Below are 20,456 nucleotides of genomic sequence, written 5' to 3'. Positions count from 1 at the left end.
GTGGTTCTTTGAAAGAACCAATACAACAGATGAATTTCTGCTGCAACTAACCAGGAAGCAAAGACAGAAAGTACTCACACAGGATTGGGAATTCAGATACAAGACATTTTTAAAAATAAAAGATTGTAACAGTTTCCAAAACCTGGATCAAACAATGAAATTGTTTCACACCAGTTAGTCTAGGAAAAATCATAAAAACCTGACAGCAACAAATGCCACACATGGGGTGGATGCCCTAGGCCAGACTGCCGAGGGCTGCTTTAGTGTTGAGGTTAAGTCTCCAAGACTGGAGACTTCAGGTAGTTCAAGTTGCTATTATTTTGGTCTGCTGCCAACCCAGCAAATCGTCAGTGCAATGGGTATCGAAGGTGCAGGTGGATGGATGCAACACTCCCTACTTCTTTTGCTTTCCAGGTGGCACACAGGAATTTTGGTCCATCAAGTCAGAGAAACGCAGAACGGAGGGTTCTTAATTTTTTAATGCCCCCAGACATTTCAAAATCAAGAAACAACTTTTGCTACTCAAGAAGACAAGTTGCCAGTGCCTAATGTTTGAATTCCACACCTTGATATTCTTACTGTGCCAGCTCTGGAGCAACATCTTGTTTGCACTGCAGGATCCAGGTGTTTTCCATTTCTGTCCACTCGGGATTTCCATGCCAAGAGTTGGCCATCACCTTTCACAGAGTAACACCTAATACTCTGAAAGGTCTATTCAAGTGTTTAGTCATTCATTCATTCCTTCAACAGAGATTTGACAGCCTTTTATGTACCAAACAATGTAATAAACCCTGGGAATAAAAAAATTGGGGGCAAAAATAACTGCCTTCAATAGGGAGAGCACATTCTAGTGGGAAAACAGACACAGTGAAAAAGAAAACACAAAACATAAAAAAACTGTATAACTGTGTAGGTAGCTATGAGAGCAAGCCATGGGAAGTCAAGGAAGGTTTCACTGGAAAGGCAACTTTAAGAATAGCTATGCAGTATTTGTCTTTCTGTGTCTAGCTTATTGCACTCAGCACAAGTGGCAGGATTCCCTTTTTAAGGGAATAATTTTTTAAGGCTGGATAATATTCCTTTGTGTGCATATAATAGTGTATACAGATTTTTATATATAGTATATAAAATATATACAACTGAACCACATTTGCCACAATACTGTATTGTATACTTGAAATTTGCTCAGAGGATAGATCTCAATTTAAATCTTCTTACCACACACCCACGTAACAAGAAAGAGGTGATGAGTAAGTTCCTAGCTTGATTGTGGTGATCTTCTCACAATGTATACATGTATCAAAACAACAAGTTGCACACCTCAAACATATACAATTTTTATGTGAAAGGTAGCTCAATAAAGTTAAAAAATAAAGAATAAGTATGAATTCTCCAGCTAAAGAGGCTGCCTGTCTCGTCTCCCTCCCACAATGCATTTCCAGGCCTGTCACTTCCACCACCCTCCTCCAAGAGAGGCTGATTCATTCTCCTCTCCCCTCAAAGTCCCTCTCTCCTCTGCCCTCATTAGTTACACCCAGCATTACGACCCTTCAGACTTTTCCACTCTGATCATACATTGCCTTGCTTAAATCTGCCACAGAATCCTCTCTGTCTTTAAAATAAAATCTAAACTTCTTAACCCGGCCTACACGGCCCTTAAAGATCTGATCCATGCTTATCTCACCAGTGTCGTCTACCATATTTCCCCCAGTGTATTCATTGGGAGAAGCAGCAATTACCTCGTTGAAATGAACCCCTAGAATCTTGCAAGTGAATGACTTGTTAGATGTTCTTTCCGGTGACAACATTCTCTTTGTAACACATGGCTAATATAGTGCCAGGGCCCAGATGACAATAATGAGGGAAACAGAGTACATCTCCACTAAAAAATAAAGAAATCAGGGCCCTCGGAAGAGGGCAAAGGAAGCAGGAGATTGGTAGTAGTTAAAAGAGGGAGATTTTAGACATGAGTGTGAGGCTTTGCCCCTTAACCCAACACCACAATGCTTGGTGGAGGAGATAAATGGCAGAGATTCTGGGTAAGTGTAAATCCCCAATCAAAAGGAACTCTCTTCCTGCCTGGAGTTCTATTCTAACAGGCAATTATAGTAGATAGCGGTGTGGAGAAGGCCTCTGAGAACAGCACATCTACTCAGGTGTACCTGGGTGTGAGCAGGGAGCTAGAAAGAGCCACAAGTGGTTTCAAAACCTTAATAAACAGTGTAGCACACTGAGCAAGGGGTCACCTCTGCTTGAAGTGACGATGGACAGCCCCACAGCCAGCGGCCAGGGTGAGGACCGCTGGAGTTTAGAAAATCAATAGGACCAGTTTGAGCAGATCTGGGAGCTGGTCAGTAGGGAGTCACAGTTGAGCTCTCCTGGAGCATCACCAAGAGAAACAGCCCACACGTTACAGAAGTGACAGACAGTGAGGAAAAGGCTGATTCAGGCCAAAGACCAAATGGAATAGCCTCTAGACAGAAGACAGAGATGGCTAAATGATGTTTTGTTGGTTCATAAACTGGCCCTGGTACACACAGGGCAAGGAAAGACAGGAGAAAGAGACAGACCTCTCCACATCGGTTGGTGGCAGTTAACAATAAGCAAGGAAATTTACGAAGCTTGCCTTTGGTGACCTCAAGACAAGTAGATCTCTGCACCTGCCCGCCTGAATCTTAAGAGTTATATAGAAGCCTTAATGGGTTCCGTCACATATCCAGTCTGGATGGTCTCAACAGCACCTTCCTCTCTCATGACAGTGACCTTGAAAATGTCTCCCACTCTGGGAACAGTGAGCGGAGCGTACGTGCACTGGACACAGGAGGTGAGGAGCCTCCAATTACCCAGATCCAGCTTTTGGGTCAACTGGCGGTCACGGCTTCTCCAGCACCTCCTCCAACACCCTTCCTGATCTCAGGACCCCATACAAGCTCTGTAGGAATTTTAATCACCATCAGGGAAAGAGCAGAAAAGGGAATCGATTCTGGAGCAAACTACCTGGACCTACATCTCAATTTACATCTCTACTTAGCTATGTGTCATGCAGGGTCTCTGGTCCCACTCCCAGCACAAGAACGCGGGATATGGTGAGGCCAAAAAAGGAACACCAACAGAGCCATAGATAGGGGAGTCATACCACTATATTCTCACTGGCCGCTGGGCTGGAGATACAGGAAGCAGGAGCCACACAATCCGCAATCCGCCTACCACTTCTCTGCCTGCCAACCAACCAACCAGTATAGCTACAGCAGTTATATCAGTGGCTAATTGGCTAACTGGTTACAGCTGATGGCCAACTAGTCACAGCTGACGGCCATCTACTACCAAGCTAGCACCTTTCCACGTGAGGCCGAGAGCCTGGAAACTGCTCTCTGGGACTCTGTCCCCACACTACCCCTAAGTAGCTATGTGCTCCTGAGTACATTATTTACCCAATCTGTGCCTTGATGCAAAATGAGAATAATAATACTGCCTATCTCAGGGTTGTCCTTAGCACGTAGAACAGTGCCTGGCACAGAGTGAGCACTCAATTCATATTATCAATTCCTATTGATCACATTATTCGTTTGCTCTTCATGATGCATTTGTGTATGATCTGTAACATTATTATGATCTGTGCAGTATAATCTGACTTTACTATTTACCAGCTGTTCAAGCTTTTATAAGGTCTTTAAGTCTTAGTTTCTTCATCCGTAAAAGGCAAATAATACAGGGTGACATTCTAATAGACAATGAAGAGTCAGAGAGGAGTAAGTATTCCCATGACAATGATGACAGCCAATACAGGGCATTTAATTTCTGCCAGGCAGTGATCTAACATATTACAGGCCCTCAATCATTTAATCTTAACTCAACCCTAAGAGGTAGTGTCATGCAGGGAGGCCTGCGGGGTCTCTGGTCCCACTCCCCACACAAGAACGCAGGATATGGTGAGGCCAAAAAGGAACACCCACGGAGCCATAGGTAGGGGAGTCATACCACTATATTCTCTCTCTCTGGTGGCACTATACTCTCACTGGAGGCTGGATCCACACTGTCCGCAAACCGCCATCCACACTTGCCAGCCCAGCCGCCATCTTCTTGCTAGCCCCCGTTCTTCCTCCTTTTGCTAGCGTAGCCACAGCAGTTATATTAGTGGCCAATGGCTCACTGGTTACAGCTGACGGCCAACTAGCCACAGCTGATGGCCATCCAATCACATTGATGGCCATTTACTACCTGAGCCAGCACCTGTCTATGTGAGGCCGAGAGCCTGGAAACTGCTTTCTGGGGCTCTGCCCCCACAGGTAGGTACTGTGGGGACAGAGCCCCACAAAGTAGTTTACAGGCTCTCGGCCTCACGTAGAGGAGTGCTGGCTCGGGTAGTAGATGGCCGTCAGCTGTGGCTGACTGGCCGTCAGCTGTAGCCAGTTAGCCAATTAGCCGCTAATATAACTGCTGCGGCTACGGAGAGAGAGAGAAGAGAGAGAGAATGGGGGCTAGCAAGAAGATGGCGGCTGGGCTGGCAAGCGTGGATGGCGGTTTGCGGACAGTGTGGATCCAGCCTCCAGTGAGAGTATAGTGCCGCCAGAGAGAATATAGTGGTATGACTCCCCTACCTATGGCTCCGTGGGTGTTCCCTTTTGGCCTCACCATATCCTGCGTTCTTGTATGGGGAGTGGGAGCAGAGACCCCGCAGGCCGCCCCGCCCGACAAATGGCGCAGCGGGCAGGGTCTCCCGCACGACAGTACTATGATTGTCCCCATTTTACATCTGAGGAAGCAAGCCCAGAAAAGTTAGAAAATGTGCCCAAAGTGATTCTGCTGGGGCGTGGGAAAGCTGGGATGCGAACCCAGACAGTGTCCCAGCGTCCGTGCTCCTAAACGTCCCACTCTGCCACCCTCTATTCTGCGTTTGTACTTTAAGTCAACACCGGTGGACTTTTTTCCTAAAGACATAGACTATATCTGTTTTTCCTTCCTTGCTAGATGAAAATACATTTGATTATACTAAAAAAACAAATAAAACATCTCTGAATCTAAACTCTGTTGGATTACCCCTACTGGAAATAGCAAGTACTCAAACCTTGATGCTTAAAAATAGATGAAACACTATTTCTAACATTTACCAAAGCTGTTTCTCTCCACAGAAGGTCTCCATTCATATGACATTCTAAGATGCTAAAAACGTTCTCACTTTTGGTCAGTTTCCATTATTGAGTGAATTACATTCTCACACAAATTTTTCTGGTTATGCTTATTGTGCTTTTGATAAAGAGTAGCGTCATGATTTAAATCTCTATTTAGGTTGTGGCCAAAATAGGAATGTGGCCAATATTCTACATGAAATTATAGGTCAAAAATGTGGTCATATCTGGAGATGCCAGCATGATGTGTGACCTCTAAATCCCATCCCACCCTCTCTGACTGTACTGTGGAATCCACAAATGCTGCTTTTAAAAAAAGTGACTCATGGAGCAAATAAAAAATTTCGTGTATTTATAATTATCTCCTGGGAAATCAGACCTTGAAAGCTTTTCATACATGCTGTGGAGCTAAATTCATACTTTCCAATTTTGTACCCTTTCAACAAACTATTTTTTACTTTGGGGTCCAATTATTTCACACAGGAGTATGGATTAGCTTTCAAAAATCAAACACTAAGGTATGGGTGTTGATAGAAAAAGAATCACATAAAGAATTAGAAAGTTCAGAATTTAAAGTGGAGAAAGATAAAACGTCACTTGAGTTTCCAGTTATGTAGTAACTAGTGCCTCCCTGTGGTAAAATGGTGTTAGTGCCTCCAAACTATTTATCCTTAGCCTTTTCTGATGTTTCTCTGAAATGTTTTCCTTGCTATTTTTATTATATCATCCTTTATTTTCTTCCTTTAGTCATTCTCTCCTTTGTTCACTGAAGGCTTATTAATATAAAAAAAAGAATAATTTAAATGTTCACTCAATTCAAGAGCTAGTTCAGCAATTCTATAAATAAGTAAAAAGTGAAAATAATACAGAGAAATGTAATGAAACATCTCGCAGTAGAAAGAAATAGCACAGAATAATTTTTATCTTTGGACAAGTTTTGTTTCACAATCCTAAAATTTAATAGTAAAAAAGACGGCTAGAAATAAAATTCTAATATTAATTTTGTTAAAGAATTCAGAAATAAAAGATGAATATACTCTAATGTATAAGTCATCTAACACATAGAAAATCTTTTACTGATTATTTGGAATGAAATTATAATTTTCTTTCAAGGGAGGATAAATCATTAAATACCTCATGCCTCCCTCCCTGCAGATATCTGATTGGTAGGTTAGTTTTTTCTCTAAGATTCTAGAATCAGCAATTGGTATTTTTTGCACGAGGTGCTGCTGTGTAAATCATTTTTATCTCTAGTCTATCAGGACTTATGTAACCTACATACTATTGCATATAACGTGATTGAATGATGATATCTCTGAGTTATTTCTCCTACAACTGCTGAGAAACATTGATGTTACACAAGGTGTCATAGAATTGTGCAAAGGAGTACTCGTCTGTAGCCCAGACCCAAGCAGAGAGGGACTCTCATTACCAAAACCCCCTTCCCATGCCTATCGCCCACAAAGCATCCCCACCCTGCAAAGCAGGGCCAGCAGACAGAGGACGACATAACCTCACCACATTCTACAGAAAGCTGCAGCATCTTGTCACCATTCCCAAGGCAATCTAGGAACCATCCCTAGCGGGAGTTTGGGAATCTTCACACTAATGTTCCACCATCAGTGTGTCTCTTCCAATCCTTGTTTCATTTTTCCTCTCGTTACAGAATGGCTGCTGCTCTCTGAATTTTCCTATTCAACTTTTAGAAGAAGAGAATATAATCAGTCCAGTTAATTATCATGTCCTTACTAGGGAAACTTTTTCATAACAAGTCGCTTCATAGGTCAGCAGCCAGCCTATGGATTAGATGCCTTTAGGAAACTTGATCCCATCCCTTTGCTTAAGGAAGAGACTGGGGCTGGCCACTTAGCTCAGCAGAGGGATGCAACCGGGACAACATTGTGAGTGTAGCGGTGTGATGATTGACATGTCTACTATACCATGTTAAGGATTTATTTTTCTTACTCTGTAGAGGTAACTTTAGATTTTATTTGTAAGTGAGTTCTTATCTATGACAGAAATGGGGCCATATATAACAGATAGCATATATCATGATTAAACACATTTTGTGATTATACCCTTCTTAATAAATAAAAGTAAGCTCTGGACATATTTAAACATATCTCTATTTGACAATCACAGCTTCATAATCTATTTAATCATAACAAATCCCCCATCATTCCATAGAATTCTCATTTTGTGGAAGGCCTTACAGAAAAATGGAGATGTTTTTCAGTTTCTCTCATTAGATACAGTCTAATTCTTAAGGGTTATAGACAGTTAATGGTATCAGCTTAAAAGCGAGAAGTGCAGATGGAGAAGCAGATGTAGCTGTCACCCGTGGAGGCTGAGTAAGCACAGCAGGCGCCATGACTGTTCTTGCCAGACAACCGGCAATAAAAAAACATTAGTTCCCTGAAATCATGCTGGACTTTAGACTCCAAATGGAAACTAATCATTAGAGTCATTTACAACAAGCCATGTCAAAAGTGTGTATGGTACTCAGTGAGTAAACATAATTGAAAAGGCCCACTGTAAATATACTGGGGGTGCCAAAAGAAATGTGTACATATGACTTGTATTCATCTTTTGTTATCAGTATATACTGAGTATTACAATTTTAATACCGTTTTCCCCTTTCTTAAAACATGTATACATTTTGTGGGCTCCCTCTGTGTAAGAAGATGAAAAGATACAGCAACACACAAAACAGTGGTCTGTTGATCTAGTTAGTTCAGACTGTCAAATTTATGTTTCTACCTCCAGGAAGATCCATATCTATCTAGCCCATAATGGTTATCTAACCAATTAATAAATACACCTAATTAAGAACATCTTATAATATGTGTTGGCAATCTATTTCATGGTCCAAAACAATGGGGCACATATTCCTTCAAATAATTAGACAATTGTTAATTAAGCCATTTCACAGTTTATTACTCAGGATCTCATTTTTCTCAACACCCTTATTAAAATCAGATTCTAAATATTACGAAAACCCAGGATTCAGTGAAAACTTTCTCTGTCGTTACATGATATTGTACTACCATTAATATTTCAGTAACTCAATAGGCTTTTTCATAGAAATACTTCCTTGCTGGAAAAGCTATATCTGATAAATCAGTTGGTTTAACGTTCTCATTAAAAATAGAATTTTAGAATTAAACATTGCAAGACACCATACATGAAGGCATAATCCGTGCTCAACAGGAGACTGCGTCTGACTCTGCTCCCAACCTACCTTGTTAGCGCTTAGTAAATAATTAAATAAGAGCAGTGTCATCTAATCCCGTAATTTATGCTGTGAATTCTGTGCTTGTGGTTCGCAAACCTGAGTCTCCTGATTCCAGAATGCATATTTCCAAGTGACTGCTGGACTTCTTCCTCTGGAAGTCCCAAAACGTGAGGAAAATGTTGCTTTTAGCTGAACTTGCTATGTAAATTGTGGTCCAGAAAGAATCACTGGTATCACCAGTAGCTTGCTGGAAATGCAAACTCTCAGACTCAGTTTTAAAATGACTTCAAAATCTGCATTTTATCGGTACCCTCCAGGTGATTCTTAGGCATGTTCAAATTTCAGAATCACTGCTCTTGAATTTGACTTCTTCACAAATGTTTTCAAACATGCAAAGTACTTGACCTATCGGCCTCTCACAAGGATTTTATGGAGATTAATTTTTAAGCCTCTGCAGATTACATTATTTTAAAATTTCCTTGAAGGCAGGAACTACCTGCTTAAAACCAGTAAGTAAAGTAAAATGTGATCCTTCCTTATTGGAGGTTCTTTAATCAGCACATTTATCACTTCAAAATGACATCTTTACTATAACTCCAAAGTAACCTCCAGATGTGTTATTCTTAGAAACATTTCTAATCCCTACAAAAATTGTGGATTTTACAGATCTCCCTATTTTGCCAAAACAAACAGTATAGTCCCCAGAACAGGTTAAATATATACACAGGATCATTCTGTAGCTGCTTTGCCCTACCTGTCAAGACAGTTGAACAAAATCTTGACACGGACCAGAAAATGGCGTCCCCCACCAGAGCAGGCCACATGTCCTGTAGAAACAGATTCACACCAGTGGGCTCTGCAACGCACTTTCTCTACCGACAAACTCAGGTGATTGCAGCTGGGAAACGTACAGTTCTATTGAAAACTGGGTGCACAATGTCCTGTTTGGAAGCCTATTTCTAAATTAGCAAACCCTCCTGCATGATGGGCTGCTGCACTCTCTTTTAATGACAGTGTCAGAGTGCCAGATGGCTTTGTAGGTCTGTGGCTATAGTCCCTCTGAATACTGTATTGTATAAAGCAGATTTAAATGTTATCCATCAAACTCTGTTTGATATGTCACATATTAATCCTTCCTGGTTCACTAACATTATCTTTAAAAGTGTCACTCGTAGCATTGAGCAATTTACAGATGTCTTGTTTTACTTGTCACTGAAAGTGTTCTACAGAGGTCAGATACCCAACCATCAAAGAGATTATGAGGGAATTCTTGAATTGAGTAAGGAGATAGTGCTTAATGACTTCAAAGGACCTTTTTTGACTGCAAAATTCCACAATTTCTCAACTTTGTAACTACTTTTATATTCATGAGTGATAAACATATGACTGTAACATCAAGTCTTCCCTGAAATTCATTAGAAGACAATTTTTAGGTGGCATGGTCATTAAGTAACAATTAGGCTTCTTAATTGGCCTGGACAAAAAAATTTTGAATAGTTGCAGTCTAAATCAGGCTTCAACAGTATGCAGTGAAACATTAAGCTCTGAAATTGTTCCTTGAAGATTGGCACACAGAAATTGTAGAGAAGCCTATTAACTATGTAAAAACAAAATGTAAGAAAATAGACATTGACATTGAAGAAAGAGTCACATTTTTAAGAATGCCAGGAAAGCAGCAAAAGATGTTGGTCTTACATGGCCAGAAGAAATTAAAATATCAATGTTCAAATGCTCTGATCACTTTCACAGTAACTGGACATTTGTTCTAAGTCAATGGATCAAACAGTGTCAATGTTCACCGACATGCAGCCATTTATTCTCATTTTTGCAAAAGAAGAAAGTCTTGACGGTTTTCCCAAATGTAATAGAAATTTATCTTGACTGTCCTAGTTTATATATTTCAGTGGACAATTTTTTGACCAAGAAGCTTTTGGAAAACCACTAGAATCAACCCTGAAGAAACAGTTTTAAAAATTTAGGAATTCATTGTGAAATGGGATTTTTATGAATTTCTACTAAGTTTATCTCTATAAATTTTCCTATTTGTGTACCTGCTGCTTCAAATGAGAAAACAAAATTTCAAAATGAATAAAAAGTGTTCTTCAATCAACTGAACAAAGATTGTAGAACAGGGATATGCGAAAAGATCAATTTTTATGAAGTCGTCAGACAAATTTGCAAAAGGTTCGAAAATAGTACATGTAATGTTTGTTCATTACAGTGAAAGGCCAGTATTTTTCCATAATCATAAAATACACTAAAAATATTATTTGTTCCTTTTCATGTTATCTACCAGGCTTTCCCTTTGCTCCCTTTTTAATCCTTCTTTCCTTCTCTTTGATCAAATTACTTCTATTGCTTCTTTTCCTTTACTGGTTTGGAAGTTACATATTCTAGTTTTAATGTTATATATCTTGGTTTAGTCTTTATCCTTAACTTTTAAAAATATATAATTCTATGTTGATCTAACAAAGCCTAAAGTTAGTATTTCTATCCATCTTCCAAATGCTTTAGAAGTATTACCATTTACTTATTTTTTTCGAGGTTTCTTTAGGGGGGGAAAAGTCCCCAATTTCCCACCATCCCATACTCAACCCAAATAACTGGGCTTTATGTCAGTATAATCCACAGAAGGGGAAGAAAAAACAATCTGATTTAGTAATTTAACTTCACTATTTCATACCTGGTATTTCATACCTATTATTGTATTCACCAGATAATACATTAGACCTAGACCACCTTTTGTTTCAATAGACTAAACAGAGGAAGAATAAACATAAGAATATTTTAATTTCATAAGGTAAACTATTAAGAAGCAAACAGGAGAAATAGAAACATCTGTAGAACTTGACAAAATGCTCAAGATGAATACAAATTAAGCACCTATGAGTACAAAATGTATACACGTATATTGGAGACATGGAAAATGAAAATAAAAAATATAAAGATGGGCATTAGGAAGCAAATAATCCTAATCTGTCAGTGTTGTTTGAAAAATAACTGAAAAAACATGTTCATTTAAAATAAAACCAAGTGCAATAAGCCACAGCACTAAATTTGTAATAGCCAATAAAGAATGCATCTGCTTTTGCATTATAAGAATCCCGAAGGCCACATTTAGGATTAAGGTGTAGGTAGAACTAGAGACCCCTATCCATTGCTATCTTTTTTACTGTGTCCTTTGTTCTATTTTTCTAGGGGCGAGATGGGATTCAATTTGATATGGAGTATACAATGTCACCAGGCCAAAGTGTTTGGAATTTATTATGAGGGCAACAGGAGTAACATGATCAGATCTGTATTTCAGCGAAATGAAGAGAGGGATGGAGGAAAGCAGCAGACTGGTTTAGGAGGCTGTTTCACCAAACCAGCTTAGGTACGATGAAGATAGAGTAACAGGAAGATAGAGAATAGATTAGGGAGATATTGGAGAGGTAGAATTGCTAAAAATGTTGAGAAGGGTAAACGGTATTCATTACATGCAGTCCCCGAGACAGGGAATATGAGATGGAAGTTTATCAGGTGGGGAACTGGACAGACAAAATGTCAGCTCACTTTTGGAACCAGTCAATAAAAACAAATTTACCCTGTTACACCAAAATGTAAGTGTATAGATGAGGTCTAAGGCCATTTTTAGAGATAAAGTCACTAAACGTGGTAGGTTCAAAAATGAATTCCAAAATAGTTGTGGACACACCAAAGCTTCTCAGTGCTGCCAGTGATTTAGCAAATATCCTTTATCTACTCAGCATTAAAAGGGTCAAACATTTCTTCCTTCAACAGTCTATTTACATACCTAGCAATTTAATAATCGCTAAATGATATACACAAATGATCCAGGGTGCTCTTTCCAATGGTAAGCTAAAAGGGCATGACGATATATTTGTTCATCCTTATCCATTAAATCGAGATACTTTAGCATCTTCAGCTGTAATTAATTTAGAAGTAGAGGACAGTTCAGGGGTAAGTACCAAGTTCACTCAAGAGAAGAAATAATGCATTCTTAAAGGACATAAGGGGCCAGGCAAAGTAAACATGTAGCATCATCAAAACGTTAACTACAAAACACAATTCCTTATGGCAAAAATTAGTAACTATTTTGGGGGTGAGGGGGGTGGGTGATAAAAAATGTTCTAAAATTGTGCTGAATATTCTAAAACCCAATGAACTATATACTTTAAATGGGTAAGTAGTATAGTAGTATAGTATGTGAATTATATCTCAATAAAGCTGTTATTTTAACAAATGAATGACTTTTTAATCCACTGATAGCAGATTTACATGCTTTAATTTTACATTAGACTTCTCAGACTTTGCTAGGTATCAAAACAAGGAGGAAAACAGAGAAAAAGTATAGTTTATTGGTACTTATGCCTAGCACAATTCAATTCAAATAAAATGGAACAGAGCAATTTATTTAATCTAATTGAGTATAACATATAAACAATTTTTTAAGTTTCTGTCTGTTTTACCATCATATGATTGTGTTCATGCAAGTTCAATCATCAAAACTGTCCTAAGCTTACATCATAGCACCACCTTTTATTTGATGTAAATTTTATTGTTAAATATATCTGGCTTTAGCAATGTAAACATTTGCTACAAGTAAACTTTAAAAGGTGAAAGTAAATGGTATTAATGAATAAATCAAAACAGAATTCAGCATCACCACATGATATAATTCAACAACACATTATATAATACTGTTTCAATAAGAACCACAACTTAATAAAGTTCACAAAATGGAAGCAGAAACAAAAAGTAATGTGTAAACTCCCAAAATAGTGTTAAAATACTGAAGTATATAGTGTAAAATGTATCTCAGAAAAACAAGGGGAAAAACAAAACCATGCTGTGAAAACCAAATTTGGTTTACTAGTTACATTAGTCATTTTATACTGCCAAGGCTTTTTAAAACGCATTCTCACAAAATGGTTTGTTTTCTATCTGCCTTTTTAAAAAATTATCACACTTAATCACATAAGTTGGGTACTTTTGGGAATTTCACATTTATTGTCAGTTGTGGGATTGTCACAAAAAAAAACTTATCTCTAAGCTGTTTTTCCAAGTGACCAAAAACATTAAATTACCTCATGAAAATTACCATATATAAAGTCAAATAATTCCTAAACAAATCATCATAAAAATAAATCTGCCTTAACAGAATAAGTACAGAAAAAGTGTAAATATAAGTGCTGAAAATCACAGAAAAAGAACAGGCAAAATGTTCACAGTTATCATTACTATTGATGATTTTGTTTACTTTCTAACTGAAATTAAGAAACAAGTTTTCGAAAGTCAGCATGGACATACAGTGCCACTTGGATTTGTCTACAATATACAAATGGTTATGTCCCTGTAGTATATGGCACTCTATTTTTACTCTTTTAACATAATTAAGTTATAAAGACCTCAAATTTCCAAAACCAGTTATAATAAATACTGTGGCTAGCAAAACAATTTTGTTCTTAATGCTCTTACATCGCAGCTTAATCTACAAACGTGAACATTTTTCCATGTTGTTTCAAACCACACTAGTACAAAGAGAGTCTAGAGAGATATCTCTGTTGGTTTCCACAGATGAACTGAAAAAGGGAAAAAATGGAAACTGAAATACTACTTCATCTTCTTCAACGCCCTTAACATGTTTAGCACTTCAAGCTGCACTGGACACAGCAAGTTTCTTCAAATGATCCATGAACACTTGTAAACTAACATCATCCGTGAGAATAGGTGCTCCAGACTCCTAGAAAAACAAAGATATTTGCTATGATTAAAACATAGTGTGATACTTTCAAATCTATCAGCAATGTATAAGCAAATGTTTAACAACCAAGGAAAGTTTATGCTATGAGATGAGATGACTCAGGATGGATGGAGGCCAGTCACCAGAAACATCAAACATGTGATGAGGGTTGGTGCTTTAAGACAGCCTCACCTGCAGGGACGGGAAAGGAGGAGCTGGAGATCGAGTTCAAACAGGCACAAAGGATTCAATCAATCATGCCTACAGAAAGGCGCCACCCAAAAAATCTCTGGATAACGAAGTTCAGTGGAGTTTCCCGGTTGACGAATACAGAAGGTGCCAAAATCATAATACTCAATATACACCGATACCAAAAGATGAATGCAAGTCATGTGTATACATTTGTTTGGCACCCCCAGTACATCGATGTGCCGAGAAGGTGACACACCCTGATTCCATGGGGAAAGGGCACAGAAGCTGTGTACCTGGGACCCTCTCAGACCTCACTCTGTCTCTTCATTTAGCTGGTCCTAATTTGTAACCTTTATAATAAAACTGTGACCATAAATAAGGTGTTTCCTAGGTTCTATGAGTTGTTCTAGCGAATTACTGAACGTGAGAGAAGGGCATGTGAACCTCCTACACACACACGGATTTGTAGCCAGTTGGCTGAAGTGTGAGTACCTGGGATCCTACCTGCAGTGGACATCTAAAGTTGTGCAGGCCCTCTTGCTGTGGACCGTGTCCTTTAACTTGTGAGGTCTGAACTAACTCCAAGTGGTCAGCACCATATCTGTACTGCAATTTACCTATTGGTGTTAGAGTAGGTCCATACTCAACCTTCTCTTTAAAGTAGCGTTAATTTTCTTGAAGGTATTGGTGCTTTCATCAGTACTAAGGAGTAAGTCTCCTTCTTGCACCCTGTGTACTAAAACTCCAACTGCACATTTTTAACAGAAATGCCAGCAGGAAGGAAGCAAACACATCATTTTTTAAATAAACTATGCTTATAAGTTATCAAGTCATTTTAATTGATCTCTGCAGGTTCTATAGAATTAACAAGATTTACTGAAAATTCCTAACTTCTATTTTAATGAAAACAGTGTTGATAGAAGGACTCTGGTAATCCAACCCATTAATAATGAAATTTTATTATAGCAAGAGATATATTTTATATCAGGATTTTTAGATTGTTCACCTGATATTGAAGTTATTTATTATTAATTGACAAGTATGTAAAGTCTAAAACAGAAATTAAGTAATTTTCAGAGGAGATCAGCAAGTTAGTGGCAAATGTGAGATGAGAATTTATTAGCTCCTGTGGTTCTAGAATGGCATAGCCAGACATGCCATACCACTCCTGAAAAAAGGAAATTCAGTTTTATTATGTGTTTTTATATGTTAATTCATAAGACCTTGCAAACCTTACTAATGAAGGGAGGCAACAGCACTAGGATAGAGAGCTTCTTTGAGTTTGGAGCCAGACTGCCTGGGCTCAAATCCTGGCTCTGCCACTTACTGCCTGTGTGACTTTGAGGAAGCTACTTAACCTCTCTGTCTCAGCTTCCTCATCTGTAAAATAAAGACAATAACAGGACCTATTTCACATGGTGGTTGGAATGATTAAGTGAGTTAAACTGTGTAAAGCAAATAGAACAATACCTGGCACACAGAGTAGCCATACAACATGTTTTAGCTGTTATTATTACCTCTTTTGAAAACTCTATTATTTTATAACACTGAAATACATTTCCTTAGTCTACATTTATAGTTAACACAGAGAAGCAAAGGTCTCAAGAATGTGACAACCTAATAATAACCTGGTAGCTCTTACTTTTTTCTTCCTATAATTATACCTGATATTTTTCATTTGTACATATTTTCCACCTCAATTCACTCAACCCCAGATCTACTTTTCTAGTCAAGCCAAAAAATTCACATATGGATTTTCTAATTTATGTAGTAGAAGATCTTATTTGAAATTATAAGTACTAATGCTCAATTCAATCTTATCAAAAATTTGCATTGAGTTGATCTCAATCTTTTTTTTTTTTTTCAATTTTTCAAATGCACTCTTTTTCTCTTTGAAATGCCGTGTTTCCCCGAAGATAAGACTGGGTCTTATATTAATTTTTGCTCCATTAGGGCAAAGGTATGTCCATTAGGGCAAATTTTCAAGATATGTCTTATTTTTTTCTTGTACAACAATCTACATTTATTCAAATACAGTCATGTCATCTTCTCCTGGAACATCGTCATAACATACTAAACGCGTCCGTTTGGCTGAGATTTTAACCGGGGCTTATTTTCAGGGTAGGTCTTATTTTCGGGGAAACACGGTCTATCTAAGGTTAGGCAGATAGGTCCAACCTGTATGTGATCTAGTACAGGAGGTACCACCTGCCTCCTTCCCAATACTTTACTCCCGATACGTTGTGCTGGTGATCACACTGTCTCCTTCTGAGGACCTTAAACATCTCCAAGGCGTTCTTTTGTGTGCCTCCATTAGCTCCTTACATTTAGTCTACAAGTTCTGTACCCTAACCCTAATAATAATCATCCTTCTATCCTACTATTCAAACTCAGAATATTTCTGCAAAAGAATCATTTATACTTATAACTTCCATTTCTTTACCACCTACTAATTCTTCGCAATCAATTTTCTACTCAAATACCACGTTAAAAACCACTTACCACACAGGCCACAAAGGACCCCCTAGTCATCAAATCCATCTACCTTTTTTCAGTCTTCACCTTCCTATTGAAATAATTCTACTTATTGAAATAATAACCATTCAAGTATCTGCAGCAGCTTGGTGTTTGTTACCCCCATCTTCTTCCTTCTACAAAACCCTCCCTCACCTGTTACAACATGGTATTCTTTTCGTTTTCCCTCCACCTCTCTGATTATTTATAAAATATTCCTACCACTCATACTTCAAGGTTTTATCTCATGCCTCTTTTGCCTCTCTCTCCTTGAACAAACATGCACTGTGATGACTTTAAGTATCACCTTTCTACAGTCAACTTTCCCCTCCTTTCCCTGATCACCAAACACAAATTTGCAACAGCTGGCTCAATATGGACATCTAGATGGTATCTCAAACTCAGTGTGTCTCAAGTCAAACATTTCCTCTCCATTCTCCCACTTCTGGCACCTGTTCTCCTAGTTACCTAGTTATCGTTACTGTTGATGATTTTGTTTACATTCTAACTGAAATTAAGAAACAAGTTTTCAAAAGTAACACATCCCCAAATTACTTTGTTCTCCCTCAACTATTTCTTTTTTTAAAAGTTCAAACCTACAGACAAGTTAAAAGTACAATAAACAGCACATAGTCTATACCTAAATTCACTGATTAACATTTTGCCACATTTGCTTTATGTTTCTGTATATTTTCCTTTTCTTTTTCTTCTTCTTGAATCATTTCTGTAAGTTGAAGACATCATGACATTTTACCCTCATACACTTTAGGATATATCTCCTAAGATCAAGGACAATCTCCTACATAACCACAACGCCATTATCACACTCAAGAAATGTGGTAATATTGTACTAGTATCTGACATATACTCCACTCAAATTTCACAAATCATCCCAATTATAGTTCTCTCCCCCTCAAATCCAGAGCCCAATCAGAATTCAGATTTTGTGTACAGCTGTCTTGCCCTGGAATAACTTTTATTTTCCTGCAGCTTCTAATCAAGTCCCATTGTTGTCTACTATAGAAACATCTCCCAAATCGATTCCTTTTCACTACCTTGCATTCATTTCTTCTAACTTGGATTACTTCAACAGATATAGCTTTAATCTATAGACTGCTCCCAATTAATCTTACCACTCAACTATATTATCGAAGACTCAAATTCACTCTTCTGTCCAAAAACATCTAATAACGTCCTATCATTTAACCAATAAAGACTCCTCAGTCCTCCACCGGGTATTCAAAATCCTCCACCACATGGTCAGATGACACATTTCCAGCTTGTCTTCTACTGTTCATCCCTACATGTACTCTACTTCAGCCATACCACCCTCTACCTAGAATTTCCTTTCTCATGTAATTTCCAACTATTGGCTACAAATAATAATCATTCTAAAAGGAAATGTCCCTTTTTCTGAGCTGTTTTCCGATCACACACCCTCTCCTGCTGCCACCATGTGACTTCCTCCTCTCTTCCTCTTCTAACCTCTGTAATACTTTACGTCTTTCTAAAAGCACATATCCCATTTTGCCTTGTATTTTAATTCCTTAGGTATGTATGTTTATCTTCAATAATAGTCGACAAGCTCTTCAAAAGCAGCAATGATTGCTGTGTACCCTAAAGTACCAATATCGATAAATGTTGATATATTGTACCAAGAGGTAAAGCATCTACCCAATTAAAATATATTAATAATGATTTTCCAGGCCTCCATCCTCTCCTACTCAACTACAGTCCCTACCTCTCCTGGCTGACTATGGCCTTTTGAGGTTCATGGCCTAGCATCAAGTTTAAATCATCACTTCTACCTTATACATTTTATTGCTTTTTTCTCAAGGGTGTGGTACTAAATTTGAAATATAAAAGAGTTCTATCTATTTCATATGATCACTTTTTTTCCTACTGTGCCACCAAATACTAATTCTATTTTCTACTCCTACTTTTTCATTATTTTTCCAGGAGAAAGTGTTACCAAATACATAGGAAAAAATGTAGCTCTCAGTGAAATAATAAACTATAAATACACAAAGAAATAACTTCCAAGATCTGCTATTTACACTTACCTGTCCCCAGGCATACATGTTATTATGAGTCTGTGAAGGGTTGACTTTTGAAAGCAGAAAACGGGCCTTAAAAGCAAAGAAATAACATTATCCATCAAAAATAGACTTAGTCGATATAAGTTAAACAAATACATTATGCCATCTAAAATCAATTTTATTTAATATGTTGTGGTTAAAATTAATCTCAGTGAAATGTAACTTTTTAAAAAATGAACTAAATTTTGAAATATGTAGGCCACTATATGTTACAAATAAATAATAAATGCACCCTCTTCTCTCCAAATCATACATTTATATTAATCACAAATAATAAATTGTTGAATCTAAAACTAAGCATATAAAAATTATGTGTGCCACAATTATGACAAAGCTAGTGTGAAATTTACTAAACATTTGGTCTGAAACATCATCAGAGGTTTGAAGTTCCAAAAAATGATAAAAATAAAAACCATGAAAATCTATATATTCTGTTTCTTTAAACAATGACTCTCAAACTTTTTTAAACTATAGGCTATATACTATGAGACAACCTACACAACATTTTACCCGTCTATCTACTATGCCTTATCATAATTTAAAAAAAAAAAAAACAGAATAAAAGAGGAAAACAGCACTGCACATGGTGAGACATCAATGAGAGAAACAGCCATAAATTATTATTTCATATTGGAAGAACACAGGCACTCTTATCGTCTGAAATTTAGTACCATACAAAATCTTTTTCTACTCTATATAAGTTACACAGTTTAACACAAGACAACTGGCTCTAGAGTCAGAACATGTGGATTCAAATCCCACTTCCTCCATTTACTGTGTTTCTTGGGCCACAAGTAACCTAAGTCTCAGTCTTATTATCTGTATAATGGAGATAATAGGACTATTATGACGATCGAGTGAGATAAGGTACGTAAAGTGCTATCGGCTTGGCAAATTCTCAATACATGGTAGCTATTATAAATATAATAAAACCCTAATAATAATTGCTATCATTTCTGAAGAACAGTTACTGATATTTACTACCTACTCTGTAATATTGTGCTAGGCACAAGGAACACAGCAAAAAACAAAGCATGACCCACCTTAAAAGAGAAGTAAAATAAACTTCTAACAACTTATAATCAGTTTAACACAACTCAAAGAAGAATTACAAGGAAGAACTAAAAAGAGTTTTAAGAATGTTAAGGGGTCCAACCTAGACTTTGGAAAGGCCCAAAAGGGTCGTGTGTACATGTGGATAAGTACCTTATTTAATCCTCATAATTCTACAAACCACAAAGCCTTTTATAATGACATAGTACTTTCCTCTTACATGACATTTTCTACAAAACTGGAATGACAGAATGAGGAAAACAGGAAATATTACATGACCACAAACTTCATATGCATAGACTTAATCAGGAAATAACGGCTTTAAGAAAAGTACACTACGTTATTTCCCGAGCTGTCCATGTCTCCTTGCTCAGCTGAAGTTAGCGTTCCATGATGATACTCTCCTGGTTATGAGAGCTGGGCTGGAGGCAGAAAATGAGAGAAACTGCCAGCTTCAGGCAACTAGTCAATAATCTCATCGCTCCGCTCTC

The 20,456-nt window shown here is 37.7% G+C and overlaps 1 protein-coding gene across 1 annotated transcript in view; it reads right to left on the bottom strand.

The window, feature by feature from the left end:
* Positions 1–12,700: 12,700 nt before the first annotated feature.
* The window catches only part of SEC23A (SEC23 homolog A, COPII component), a 47,516-nt gene continuing 39,760 nt past the window's right edge, over positions 12,701–20,456 (bottom strand). Inside the window, exons 19-20 of the mRNA XM_019713638.3 lie at positions 18,877–18,942; positions 12,701–14,107 (exon numbers count right to left, since the gene is read on the bottom strand). Of these exons, the coding sequence (XP_019569197.1) occupies positions 14,018–14,107; positions 18,877–18,942 (156 nt within the window). The 3' untranslated portion in view covers positions 12,701–14,017. The remainder of the gene's footprint in view (positions 14,108–18,876; positions 18,943–20,456) is intronic.

The sequence above is a fragment of the Rhinolophus sinicus genome, chromosome 3, assembly GCF_057876585.1.
Source record: "Rhinolophus sinicus isolate RSI-liver-muscle chromosome 3, RSI-T2T, whole genome shotgun sequence".
Lineage (NCBI taxonomy): Eukaryota > Metazoa > Chordata > Mammalia > Chiroptera > Rhinolophidae > Rhinolophus > Rhinolophus sinicus.
The sequence above is the reverse complement of the archived record's forward strand: the minus strand, read 5'-3'. Positions and strand labels throughout refer to the sequence as shown.